At 40.5% G+C, this 13,915-nt stretch overlaps 1 protein-coding gene across 5 annotated transcripts in view; it reads left to right on the forward strand.

The window, feature by feature from the left end:
* zmym2 (zinc finger, MYM-type 2) overlaps positions 1–13,915 on the forward strand; it is a 109,494-nt gene that overhangs the window by 38,243 nt on the left and 57,336 nt on the right. For all 5 annotated transcript variants that reach the window (XM_080197307.1, XM_080197312.1, XM_080197309.1 and 2 more), the window contains exons 3-6: positions 207–292; positions 2,826–2,910; positions 3,465–3,753; positions 8,674–8,854. In XM_080197307.1, coding sequence (XP_080053433.1) covers positions 207–292; positions 2,826–2,910; positions 3,465–3,753; positions 8,674–8,854 — 641 coding nt within the window. The remainder of the gene's footprint in view (positions 1–206; positions 293–2,825; positions 2,911–3,464; positions 3,754–8,673; positions 8,855–13,915) is intronic.

Genomic DNA, 13,915 nt, shown 5'->3' on the forward strand with positions numbered 1-13,915 from the left:
TCTAGCTAACTTTCTCTCAAATGCTAATTTCATTTTTTTATTCTTTCCTGGTTCATTTAGTTATTCTATTTGTACAGTTCCCACTTCCGATATGCTCTCTCAACCATATTAAACAATTTGCTTGTTATATTTCCTCTGTACTGCTGTAAATTAACTTTTTTGAATTTTTGGATACATTTCTTGATGTTTACATTGCTTCTTTCCAGGTAATATGCAAAATATTTTACCGAAGACTGCTATCCGAACTCAGGAAATGGCTGATGATCCTGAACGGAAAAGGAGCAACCACAAGGTATTTGCTTTTTGGATTTTCAGTGTGTACATTTTTTGTTAATACTTTGGATTTTCCACTGGACAAATCTTCTTTAGATCAATTTTAAAAATCTTTCATTTAAATTTTAATAAGTACTTTTGCCCAGAACTTGCTTACTTTCAATGAAATCATGTTTATCAGTGACGTATCTTTAATAAATGGAGTCACATACTTTTACTTTAGAGCACATATTGGTATGTTTAACCCACATGTCATGCCAAACACACTCATTATTTTATTGCTTTACCAGTGTATTGCAGTGCAAGAGTAGCACCACCAGATTTTCACCAATAATTATCCACACACACAGTTCCCCACTTTGATACTGCCAACCAGTTCAAAATTTAATAAAACATCTTGGCTTACTTAAAAGCAAAATACTCCAGATGCTGGAATCTGAAACAAAAACACAAAATGCTGGAAAATCTCAGCAAGTTTAACAGCATCTGTGAAGAGAGGATAGAGCCAACATTGAGTCTCGGTTACCCTTCTTCAGAGTAGTTTGCTTGTTCATATCCCCATTGATACTTGAAAGATTTGACAATAATTCTTGTGTTTTCGGCACAAGGTTGGCATGTGGAATAGGCTATGAATACGAATGGAAAAGTAGTTTGCAGTTAAAATTGGTTTCAAGAATGGGATAATTGGGCCAGGATGCAGAGAAATAATTTAATATCCAATTTTAGGGTCATATATATTTTACCCTTTATATATACTTCAAATTTTACAGCACCAAAACAAGCCAATCCTCCAAACTGGCCTTTGCAGTTGTTCACACCTCATGAAAAGTTCCTCCCACTTGCCCTGTTAAGTTGTTTTCTATTTCTTTCTCCTTCATGCCCTCAACCTGAAATCATGCAATGCTGTTTGGTTCAAACAGGCCATGTGTTGTTGTTTGGCTGAAATTTATGGCCTGAAATTACACTTTTTGTAAAAAAAATACAAAAATGTCATCATTGGGCATCACTAATTATGCATTTGCATAAAAATAAAGATTTTAGTATACCAATTTACTCAGCTGAATTAATAACCACACCCAAAGTTTTATGACTGTGTTATCAATCGCCAACAAATTACTTGCATAATTTCAGTTTGCTGTATTCCAAAAATAGTTTCCTTCTTGTTTTAAAAAAAGTCATTTTTGATATTTTTGAAATGAGTGTGCTAAAGATGCCTAATATTGGATGCAATTTTTTTTGTATTTGCTTTTATGTTGGCTATAGTTAAAGAACAAAGCTTTTGTTTGGAAAGCAGAGGAAGAGAGTTGCTTGGAGAATAGATGTTTGTCTAGAGTATTGTATTTGGGCTTTGAAGATGTTCCTCCTTTTCCTTCCTCACACCTCCCCATCTCTGCTAAAATGTGGATGTTCTTAACTGGGACTTGAAGTTGGTAATGTGAAAGGCCTTGATGTGCCCCATGCTGGTGTTGGAACTATAAATCAATTTACAATAAATCAAATCCATTTTGAGGGGCAAGGACACAAGTTAATATGCAGTATTGACATTAATTTATTGCACTGGGATTCTTATGTACCTATGACATGGCCATTTCCTTACTTAAGGCATGACTTGTGTTAACCTATATTGGTGCTGCTTTCTTTGAATGGTTTGGATTGTTGCTGCATGGGACATGGTGCTACTTGTGCAGTCACACAACAGCCAGAAATTTCAGGAAAATCTGTAAAGAAAGCCACAAATGTTAGTTGCAGAAACAAGAATGTTATTGCATTTTCAATGCAAGTAGTTTTGATTCAACAATTTTGGAACAACCACTAACTGTTCACTTATTACAAAAGCAGAGGTTAGCAATGGGCAAGCAAAAGAAGTGAAGAAAACAATTTTTATATTCAAAATTCAAATGGGAGTTATGCCATTGCGGGCTAAAAGTTTAGGAAAGTTAGCAGAATAACTGATTATTTACGTTCAATGCAAAATTTTAAACTGCAACTTAGCTCAAAATCCAAAATGGTGATTGGACACTTTGGGGACACTTGTTTTCTAAGTCACTGAAGAAATTCACAGACTAGACACAAACTCACCCAGAAATTACAGCATGCAATATTTACACAGGTAAAACACACAATAAATATCCGCATTGGAAATTATGATGGTGGAAGAAGTTTGACACAGTGACAAAATGTCGTATCAAATTGTGCAGACAGGAAGTGTGGGCAGGTGAAAGATTTTTATGATGGATTATCTTGTTTAAGTTTTGCACATAATATGTTCCCTTTATTCTGTTAATCCTTGTCAAGTTAGTTTTAAGTGTTTTCTTCACTATCAGCCTTGGCATAGCGGCAGCAACTATGGGTGTTTTATGGTTGGTTGAGTGAGTGAACAAGTAGTTAGTCCCACGATCATTCAGGGGTCATGATGTCGGAATAGATTATGTGAAAGAACATAATTCTGATCCACTGTTTTCATTCTATTGTAATTGTTACCATGCATATGTCCCACTCCATCCTTAGTTTTCTGACTGCATGAACTTAGAAAACATCTCAATTTTTTTTAGGTGAACAATGGAACCTGTGAAGATGTAACCATGAATGCCATACGAATTAGTGATGTTTATGGATCATCCAGCCATCCAGTAAATGGTGAACAAAACTTTTGATTTATTTAATATTTTAGTTCAAACTAATAACAATTCGATATACGCTGGCCAACAGTGTGTTTTCTTTGTGAATACGTGATTTCAGATGTATATAGCATAACTAAGGGACTCCGTTTGTTGCAAGAAAGCTTTGCTACTAAATGTTGAGTACACGAAGTATTTGCTTTGAGATTTGCAGTTCATGATAAGTTTAGGTAACATTTTATTTCAAAACTTTTAATCAGTACCTCAAAACATACAAGTAGGTTAAGAGCAAATGTAGCAAGAAAGAAGCTGCAAAGTATCTACTTTAAAGAAATCAAACTTCATCACTTTGTTAATTTGTATTTCATGAGTTTTTAAATATTTCTGAAATTCTATAAGTTTTATGTTATGTATATTTGATTAATTTTTCACTAAATGAATTCATGGTGCCAGTTTTCAGTAAGGTGGGAAATATTTAAAAAATTTTTTGAATTGCTAAATTTTATTTTTGCCATGAGGTTTAAAATGGAATGAAGCTCTAATGACTGTTAAATATGAATATTTTAATTCAAGATTCGTGGCCATCACTCTCACCTTCGTTCCCCACAAACCGTAAACTGAATGTTTCAGATTCTGTTGTGCCGATGGCGCCTCTTTCAAAACCAGTCTTCCAGTCCTCTGGACTTCAGCAGCAAGCTAAGCCATCTATGAAAGTCATTTGTGCTCACTGCAAAAAGCCGTTACAGAAAGGTCAAACAGCATACCAGAGAAAAGGTTCATCTTACCTCTTCTGCTCTACTACTTGTTTATCATCGTTTTCTCATAAACCAGCCCCAAAGAAACTGTGTACTACATGCAAAAAGTAAGAAAGTATATTTTTGTATTTGTTAAAATTATCTTGAGCAGAGTTATTATGGAAGCAATTGTCTAAGTTTATTTAAGATATATAATTTTGATTTCATAACGCGTTTGCTATAGATTTTATTGACTCGGAATTGTGCCATGTGCACTGTTATTCTGTTCCTTTACCATTCTGTTCAAAAAAAGGTTGTGCTGGAAATCTGAATTGATAACTGGCAGTGAGGCATTTAGGTAATTGGTGACCAATGAGACCAACATTCTATCTAAACAAGATTTAAGGATTATTAAAGAAACCGATAATCGATGGGAAGGAAATAATAATGAAATAGTCAACTTGGTTATAACAAAGAGAAATAGAAATGACAGCTTGGATTGAAAGAAAAAAGAAAGAAAGGAAAATTTTAAAAACAATTAAAACTTCTGGGAATAACTTGCAGTCTACAAGAATGTGTCTCCTCAGTTTTTTACCCCATTTCTTCACTCAGCATGACTATTCACTTGCAAAAACTTCTTAACTCTCAGGAATGTTAGCTCAATCGAGGGAAGTTAGATCACTCTACTGTTTTCTTAGCAGGGTGTCTCCTTTTCTACAAGTTGCTGGCTGCTTTATGCATTAATAACTTCTCCTTCAGGTACCATGGCCTTCTATGATTATTGCCATGCAGGGCAAAGCAGCAAAACTAATATAATAATTTCAATTCATCTTTCCCTTGCACTTAAATTTTAAATAATTTGTAAGCAAGCAATAATATTGTGGTAGGTGGGCAAAGACATTTACACTTTTCTGTTTTTTAAATAAATCTTCACTTTTATTCAGTATAAACAAAATAGGTAGTTAATCATCTATTTATTTATTTGCCTCATTGTCTCGAGCAAGCAGTTCATGATAGATCTGGAAATCTAATGATTTACAGATGAAATCAAACAAATGTTAAAAATTTGTCTGCCACATTATTTTGAAATAATTCTAGAAACAAGTCACAAACCCTATTTGAATACTACTAATCTTTTATTGCACTTGTATGCAAGCTGTGAAATTACACAGACTCAAGACAACTCAAGGGGCAGGTGTGACCTGTACAAAAAAGACGGGTGGCACTTGAATCCCAGGGGGACCAATATCCTGGCAGGAAGGTTGGCTAAGGCTACTGGGGAGACTTTAAACTAGAAAGGTTGGGGGGAGGGAATCGAGATGAGGAGACTGGGAGTGAGGAGGTTAGTTCGCAAATAGAGAAGGATTGTAGACAATGTAAGAGACAGGATAGACGGGTGATGGAGAAGGGGAGCGTGCAGACTGAAGGTTTGAGATGTGTGTATTTTAACGCCAGGAATGTGGTGAATAAAGTGGATGAGCTTAGAGCGTGGAATGCTGCTTGGAAATGTGATGTGGTGGCCATTACAGAGACTTGGATGTCTCAGGGACAGGACTGGATACTTAAGGTGCCGAGTTTCAGATGTTTCAGAAAGGACAGGGAGGGAGGCAAAAGGTGGGGGGGGCAGTGGTACTGTTGATCAGGGATAGTGTCACAGCTGTAGGGAAGGTGGACGCCCTGGAGGGATTGTCTACGGAGTCTCCGTGGGTGGAAGTTCAGAACAGGAAGGAGTCGATAACTTTGCTGGGTGTTTTCTATAGGCCGCCCAATAGTAACAGGGATGTTGCGCAGATAGGGAAACAGATCCTGGAGAGATGTAGTAATAAGTGTTTCCGTGATGAGAGGCTTTAATTTCCCAAACATTGATTGGAATATCCCTAGGGTAAGGGGTTTGGATGGGGAGGAGTTTGTTAGGTGTGTTCAGGAGGGTTTCCTGACACAGTATGTGGATAAGCCTACAAGAGGAGAGGCTGTTCTTGATCTGGTACTGATTAATGAACCTGGACAGGTGTCGGATCTCTCAGTGGGAGAGCATCTTGGGGATAGTGATCATAACTTTACCTCCTTTATGCTAGCATTGGAAAGAGATAGGATTAGTCAAGCTAGGAAAGTGTTTGTCTGGAGTAAGGGGAAATATGAAGCCATCAGGCAGGAAATTAGACGAGTAAATTGGAAGGAGGTATTCTCGGGGAAAAGTACCAAAGTGAGGTGGCAGATTTTCAAGGAATGTTTGTCTGGGGTTCTGCACGACAACGTTCCGATGAGACAGGGAGGTTTTGGTAGGTGCAGGAACCGTGGCGCACAAAAGTTGTAATGAACCTAGTCAAAAAGAAAAAGAGAGCGTACAAAAGGTTCAGAGAGCTAGGAGATGTTAGGGACCTAGAGGAGTATACGGCTTGTAGGAGGGAACTTAAGAAGGAAATTAGGAGAGCCAGAAGGGGTCACGAGAAGGCCTTGGCAGGTAAGATTAAGGATAACCCTAAGACGGTCTACAAATATGTGAAGAGTAAAAGGATAAGATGTGAAGGAATAGGACCTATAAAATGAGAAGGTGGGAAAGTTTGTACAGATCCGGTAGAAATAGCGGAGGTGCTGAATGAATACTTTACCTCGGTATTCACGGTGGAAAAAGACCTGGGTGGTTGTACTGCAGGCTTGCGGCGGACTGAAAAGATTGAGTATGTGGACATTAAGAAAGAGGATGTGTTGGAAATTTTGCATAGCCTCAAGATAGATAAGTTGCCAGGACCAGATGGGGTGTACCCCAGGTTACCTGGGAGGCGAGGAAAGAGATTGCAGAGCCTCTGGCAATGATCTTTGCGTCGTCGATGTAGACGGGAGAGGTTCAGGAGGATTGCGGATGTGGTTCATATATTCAAGAAAGGGAATAGGGATCGCCCAGGAAATTACCGACTGATGAGTCTAACCTCAGTGGTTGGTAAGCTGATGGAGAAGATCCAGAGAGACAGGATTTATGAACATTTAGAGAAGTTTATACCTCAAAAGTAGTCAGCATAGCTTTGTCAAAGGCAGATTGTGCCTTACGAGCCTGGTTGAGTTCTTTGAAAATGTGACTAAACACATTGACGAAGGAAGAGCGGTAGATGTGGTTTATATGGACTTCAGCAAAGCGTTCGATAAGGTCCCCCATGCAAGACTTCTTGAGGGCATGGGATCCAAGAGGCTGTTGCCTTGTGGATCCAGAACTGGCTTGCCTGCAGAAGGCAGAGAGTGGTTGTAGATGGGTCTTTTTCTGCATGGAGGTCGGTCACCAGTGGAGTGCCCCAGGGATCTGTTCTGGGACCTTTGCTGTTTGTCATTTTCGTAAATGATCTGGATGAGGAAGTGGAGAGATGGGTTGGTAAGCTTGCTGACGACAAGAAGGTTGGTGGTGTTGTGGATGGTTTGGAGGGATGTCAGAAGTTGCAGCGTGACATAGATAGGATGCAAGACTGGGCGGAGAAGTGGCAGATGGACTTCAACCCAGATAAACACGTAGTGGTCCATTTTGGCAGGTCAGATGGGATGAAGGAGTATAATATCAGGGATAAGACTCTTAGCAATGTAGAGGATCAGAAGGACCTTGGAGTCCGGGTCCATAGGACTCTTAAATCAGCCTCGCAGGCAGAGGATGTGGACAAGAAAGCGTGTGGTCTACTGGCCTTCATCAATCGAGGGATTGAGTTTAGGCGTTGGGAGATCATGCTGTAGCTTTATAAGACCCTAGTCAGACCCCACTTGGAGTACTGTGCTCAGTTCTGGTCACTTCATTTCAGAAAGGATGTGGAAGCTATTGAAAGGGTGCACAGGAGATTTACATGGATGTTCCCTGGATTGGGTGGCATATCTTATGAGGATAGGTTGAGGGAGCTCTGTCTTTTCTCCTTGGGGAGACAAAGGATGAGAGGTGACCTGATAGAGGTGTATAAGATGTTGAGAGGTATAGATCGGGTAGATTCTCAGAGGCATTTTCCCAGGGCTGAAATGGTCGCTACGAGAGGACACAGGTTTAAGGTGCTGGGGTGTAGGTACAGAGGAGATATCAGGGGTAAGTTTTTCACTCAGAGGGTGGTGGGTGAGTGGAATCAGCTGCCATTGGTGGTGGTGGAGGCAAACTCAATAGGGTCTTTTAAGAGACTTCTGGATGAATACATGGGACTTAATAGGATTGAGGGTTATAGGTAAGCCTAGTAGGTGGGGATATAATTGGCGCAACTTGTAGGCCGAAGGGCCGGTTTGTGCTGTAGTTTTTCTTTGTTTTATGTTCTAACAGCATCTACTCTGAGTCGAAAAAGACTTTCAAAAAAACCAAAGGCTTCACATACAAACGTTAATGAAGCTATTCAAAATATATGAAAAACTATGTAATTAGAGTTTCTAATGCAGACACAGTAATGTATAATATCTTTTATCTTAACACCAGCTTAAATCTGTGCCCAAAACTACAGCAGCATCTTTAGGTTGCATTGATAGTTTAGAGCTACCCCCAATGGCATTGATGTTTTTCCTTCTTGGAAAAATAGATCCCCTTGTTCAAGTGTTTTAAGCTTGTTTCATCTGGAAGTTATGAAGTAATAGTTTTTAGTCAGTTTCTGGAGGCTTGTTTTGGGTGTTAGGACATTGACCTGTCCTGAGACAAACTAAGAAGCCCCCAAGAAAAAAGAGTGTGTCCGCCTTTAAAAGCAAGTACGTATCAGAGGCTGAGAGAAAATCTTGAGCCAGGATTCATGAAACACTCAACTGTCTGCAGCATCCTGTCTAATTTGCTGTAGAAGCGTCAGAATGCAGACCAGCCTCAACAGTCATCTATGTACCCACTGGGGCACTACCAAGGTGATGACCATGATCATCATCGCCTTGCAGGACAAACAAGATTTTTGAAAAAAAATTGAAAGCGGCTTAGTTGAGAATGTACTTGTCACAGGGACACAGAACTGTTCTTCCTTTTGTGAGATCCAGTTATATTTCCCCAAGACCTTTTCATTTCAAATGATTTTTTAATATAATGCTTTTGATATACTAATGAAACTTGTTATCTTATTTCGCAGAGAGATAACTAATATGAAGGGAACAATTGTTGCACAAGTAGATTCCAGTGAAACATTCCAGGAATTTTGCAGTACATCCTGCCTATCTTTTTATGAAGAAAAACAAAAAACTCCAGCCCACACAAGTCATATCACCCAAGGAAATTATGGGAAATGCACCATTTGTGGCAAAATGACTGAGGTATGCTTTTATTTTTTTCCCAAAGTTCATTTATATTTTTTCTTACAAACATTGTTGAAATTGAGTCATTTGTTTGTTTTCTTTTAACTGGAATAATACACAACAACAAAACAGACTATTCAGCCCAATTTGGCCATGCCAGTTTTATGCACCAAGCATGTGCTTTCTCCCATTTTCATCTTAATCACTAAAACATAACCCTTTCTACTCGCACCTAAGTTTACCAGCTTCTCCTCGGATGCAAAACATATTTGCATATTCCACTTTCTCATCACCCTAATGCAAAGCATTTTATTCTGAATTGCTTATTTGATGTCTACCTAAGACCTTTAATGTTTCTCTTCCAACTCAAGTCAAAACACTCTATGTCCCTATTGTGTCAAAATCATTCAGAATTTTAAAGATCCTATTAAATCTCCTCTTAATGTTCCTTTTAAATTTCTCTTTTTAAAGAGAAAAGAGGCACAATGTGTTACCCCCTCAGGGTTGAGATATTTCTGCCATTTGGCAGACTTCTAATTATTCTGCCTCTTAAAATTTTTCTGACCTCAGTCTCCCCTTAGCCGTCTCAGACATGGTCAAAGCTGGGAGACAAGGGCCTCAAGGTCTGAAAAATGTTTGCCAATAATGAAGCTGGGATCAGGTTCAAGGGAGCCGCTGCCATTCATCTCAGTGAGATGACATGCTGTGCTGTTAGCCACTTGGTAGAATTGCAGAGTTCAACAGGCAGGTGAGGAGCAGAAAGCAGTAGAGGCAGTTGTGAATGGGGTTTAGCAGCTGAGCTAGAATGTTGACCATGTTCAACTGACTGGGGAGCTGGAGGGGCAGCAGAGCCCAAGTTTTGGTGCGGTTTGGCAGGCCGGCTGGCAGGGCCTGAATCTTGGCAGGATTTACCTTGCAGGGAAGGGAGAACAGTGGAGTCCATGTCTTGGTGTGATTCAGCAGGCCAGATGGGGGTCTCGTTGGCTTTCAGCAGGTGGTGTGAACGAAGTGTAGTGGGGTTAGGGAGTGAGTAGGAGTGTGGGTGGGGAGGAAGGGATTTCAGAAGGATATTAATGTGCTGGGTGGCGGATGGGGGGGAAGGAGGGAGAATTGGAAAAGTAGACTAAAACCTACATGAATATATGAAATAATACTTTCACAAAGTTCTTTAAAAATTCAGTTTTCACATTATGTTAGTCCATGATGCATGAACGTTTAAGTAAATACCTCATTTTTTAAATTTATTACTATTGTCACAAATAGGCTTTCATTAACACCGCAGTGAAGTTATTGTGAAAATTCCCAATATTACTGTGCTGCTTCATTGCTTTTTTTTTGGCTGGCATCTGCTGTCATGTTAATTTTATGATATTGTGGTAAATAGACGAGAAAGATGCACGCATTTGAATGCTTAACTGCCTTTACTTGCAGAAATATAAAACAGCGTAGTTTGGACTGGTGGCAGCAGTGAACAGGTCCCTCATATCAACAACAGTCTGTGCATGCCTACACTTATTGATGATACCAGTATACATATTCAATAGGAAATTGTTTGGTGTACACACTACAACACCTCTGCCCCCTTAATTTTACTCCCCCTTGAGGAAAAGAACGGTAAGTAACAACACCTATCCTACTGAAGGCACGTGGAAACAACCAAAATTCCAAAACTTTTTTAATCCCTTTTAACTAGGTCTGCCATTCAAACACTAACACGTAATGACACTCATGTCCCAACAGTGCTTCAGTCTTTCAGGAGCTTTGTGACTATGCTGTGACCTGTGCAATACTCATAAGCGTCTCAGTAGACATTCGTGAGGCTTGCCTTGCCAGTGGAACTGGGCTTGAATGCAGGAGTTTGTCGGATGTCTACAAATGACTGTCTCTCAGCTTCATCTGGAGCAGAGACCATTGGATGCCCCGCTACACTGGGAACTATTTCCTGTTGGGTTTCCACAATAACATTCATTTTGCCATTGGTTGCAAAACTTTGCTGTTTGAGTCTTGGTGCTAACGAATGTGATACAGTTGTTTGTCACTGTAAGTTCATTTCACCACTGAAGAGGCAGGACCAGAGAGTGACTCCAGGCCTCCAGCATTGGTTACCTCCGAAATGCTTCACGTAGACACAATCATTTAGATTGAACTGTCTTTCCATAGCAAGATGGTCATGTTTCTCCTTTTGCTTTTCCTGGCTCCTTCTCACTTGCACTTTGACATCTAGGTGCCACAGATCCAGGTGAGATTTTGGCTTCCTGCCCATGAGCAGCATTTTCAGCAGTGAGAGCCTGGCGTCATTTGTGGCATGATGTGATATTGAAACAAGAACCAGAACTTGGGTCCAGAGTTTTGCCTGTCATTCTTTTCAGTCCTTCTTTCAATGTCTGCACAGCTCACTCTGCTAAACCATTTGAGGTGAAATGAAAAGGAGCATTGCGCACATGGCGTATTCGATTTCTCTGTATGAACTCTTGGAGCAAATCCTTGGTGAACACTGTTGTTAATAGAGAGAACAGAATCATATAAGCCATGAGTGACAAGAACTTGGTGCACCTTCTGTATTGTAATGGGAGCTGTGATGTTGCTCATGATGTGCACTTTCAGCCACTTAGTGTCTACAACCCTGACCAGAAACCCTGGATGACCCATGAAAGGCCCTGCAAAGTCCACATGAGGCCTGGACCAGGGATGACCAGACCATCCCCATGAACGTAGTGGTATTGGTGGCGCCACTTTTTGGTTAATGACATTCGAAACAGGATTTCTTTGTTCTCCAAGTCCTGATCCATGTTGGGCCACCAGACATATAATGTTGCTAAACTTCTCATTTGGGAGAAACATGAGGTGAATCTCATGGACTTCAGTGAAGACCTGTGATGACTGGATGAGAGAACCATTCTGGACCTTAAAGAATGGAGCCATTCTGCACACTTAGCTCAGCTTTGCATTTTGCATATAGTCTCAGTTCATATCCCATATAACAGGAGGTCAACCCTGTATAAACAGTCTTCACTTGGGAAGGGACAGAGTTCCAGTCTGTCCACTGTTTGATCTGTTCTGCGTTCACAGGAGAATTTGAAAGTCTGTCAAGCAAGAAGGTTGTCTTTGGAGGAAATAATGTCTTTATGGGCAGTCTGGTAAAGGGGAATGTTTAGGTCATTTGCATTGTTATTTCCCCATCCTGTACACACTGTTATACTGGTAGGCTGGCAATGTGAGAGCCCAGCGCTGATATTTTCGCCAAGGCCATGGGAGGAATGCACCTGTTTTCACTAAAACGTCTAATCAGTGGCTTGTCTGTACATATAGTGAATTGATGGTTTCATCAGTATCTTTGTTATCATGTCACAGTGAAAATGATGGCTAGACCTTCCTTGTCGAGCTGTGAATGTTCCTTCTCAGCTATTGCCAGCATAAGTGTTGTAAACACAATGAGTTTTTCTGACCTGCCTTCCATCAGGTGAGAGAGCAGTGCTCTGATGCCATAGGGCGGGGCACTGCATGACAGAATAATCTGATCGAAGTGAACCAGCAGATTGGCTATTGTAACAGGACTCGCATGTCCTTGAAACTTTTCTTTTGTTGTGGGGCTCTACTTCCACTGGGTCTCTTTGAAGAGCAGCAGATACAGTGGTTGTTCAAAGGTCAGGCAGAAACTTCCCATAGTAATTTATTTTGACCAGAAATAACCTGAGCTCAGACACACTCCTGTGCTTTGAAGCTTCCTTGATTGCTGTGACTTTGCCCTCCACAGTGGACAGACCCTGCACTGTAATTTTATGACCCAGATATTCCGCATTCTTATGCCTGGAAGATACATTTGCTATGATTCAGGTGCAGTCCTGCCTCTGAAAATCTCTTTTAACGCTTGATCCATGTTGCTGAGGTGCTCCTCACTTTTCCCTGCGATCAGGATGAGGAATCCCCCCACAACAGATTGCCCTCTGAAAAATTGCCAGACTGGAAGCCCCCCCCAAAAATCAGATGGTTGTATTTGAATAAACCTTTTGACTGTTGATTGTAATATACTGTTTGAGTCCTCCTCTAACAAAAGCTGCTGATAGGAATGGTTCATGTCAAACTTTGAAAACCTCTTGCCTCCTGCAAGGATTGAAAACAGATCCTCCCACACAGCAATGGGTAAGCATCAGCTTGAAGGCCTGATTGATGGTGAGTTTGTAGTCCCCTCATACGTACAGAGTGCCATTGTCTTTAAGAACATGAACAATTGGGGCTGCCCAGCATAAGAACTTAATAGGCTCAATGATTCTAAACCTCTGCAGCTGCTCCAACTCCTCTTCCACTTTGTCTTTGTCGCTCATGATGTAGGGTACTGTCATGGCTTTAAAAGACAAGGAATAGCTTGAGGGTCCACAGACAACTTAGCTGTAGTGCCCTGCAATGTACCCAATTCATCTTCGAAAAGCTCAAGATATTTTTGAATGACATTTCTGAATGTGTGCTTTATCTTATCCCAGTTCAACTGAACTTTACTGAGCCAGTCACACCCTAGTAGACTAGGCCCATTCTCTTTTACCACTAGGAGCCATGCTGTTGCTTCTTGGCTGTTGTCATAGAGTCATAGAGCTTTACAGCATGGAAACAGGCCCTTCGGCCCAACTTATCCATGCCACTTTTTTTTAAGAAACCCCTAAGCTAATCCCAATTACCCGCATTTGGCCCATATCCCTCTATACCCATCGTACCCATGTAACTATCTAAATGCTTCTTAAAAGACAAAATTGTACTTACCTCTATGACTACCTCTGGCAGCTTGTTCCAGACACTCACCATCCTCTGTGTGAAAAAATTGCCACTCTGGACACTTTTGAATCTCTCCCCTCTCACCTTAAACCTATGCCATCTAATTTTAGATCCCCTACCTTTGGGAAAAGATATTGACTGCCTAGCTGATCTGCGCCCCTCATTATTTTATTGACCTCTGTAAGATCATCCCTCAGCCTCCTACGCTCCAGAGAAAAAACTCCCAGTCTATCCAGCCCCTCCTTATAACTCAATCCATCAAGTCCCGGTAGCATCCTAATAATCTTTTCTGCACTCTTTCTTGTTTAATAATAT

The sequence above is a fragment of the Carcharhinus amblyrhynchos genome, chromosome 10 (genome assembly GCF_965287045.1).
Source record: "Carcharhinus amblyrhynchos chromosome 10, sCarAmb.v2.hapA, whole genome shotgun sequence".
Classification (NCBI taxonomy): Eukaryota; Metazoa; Chordata; class Chondrichthyes; order Carcharhiniformes; family Carcharhinidae; genus Carcharhinus; species Carcharhinus amblyrhynchos.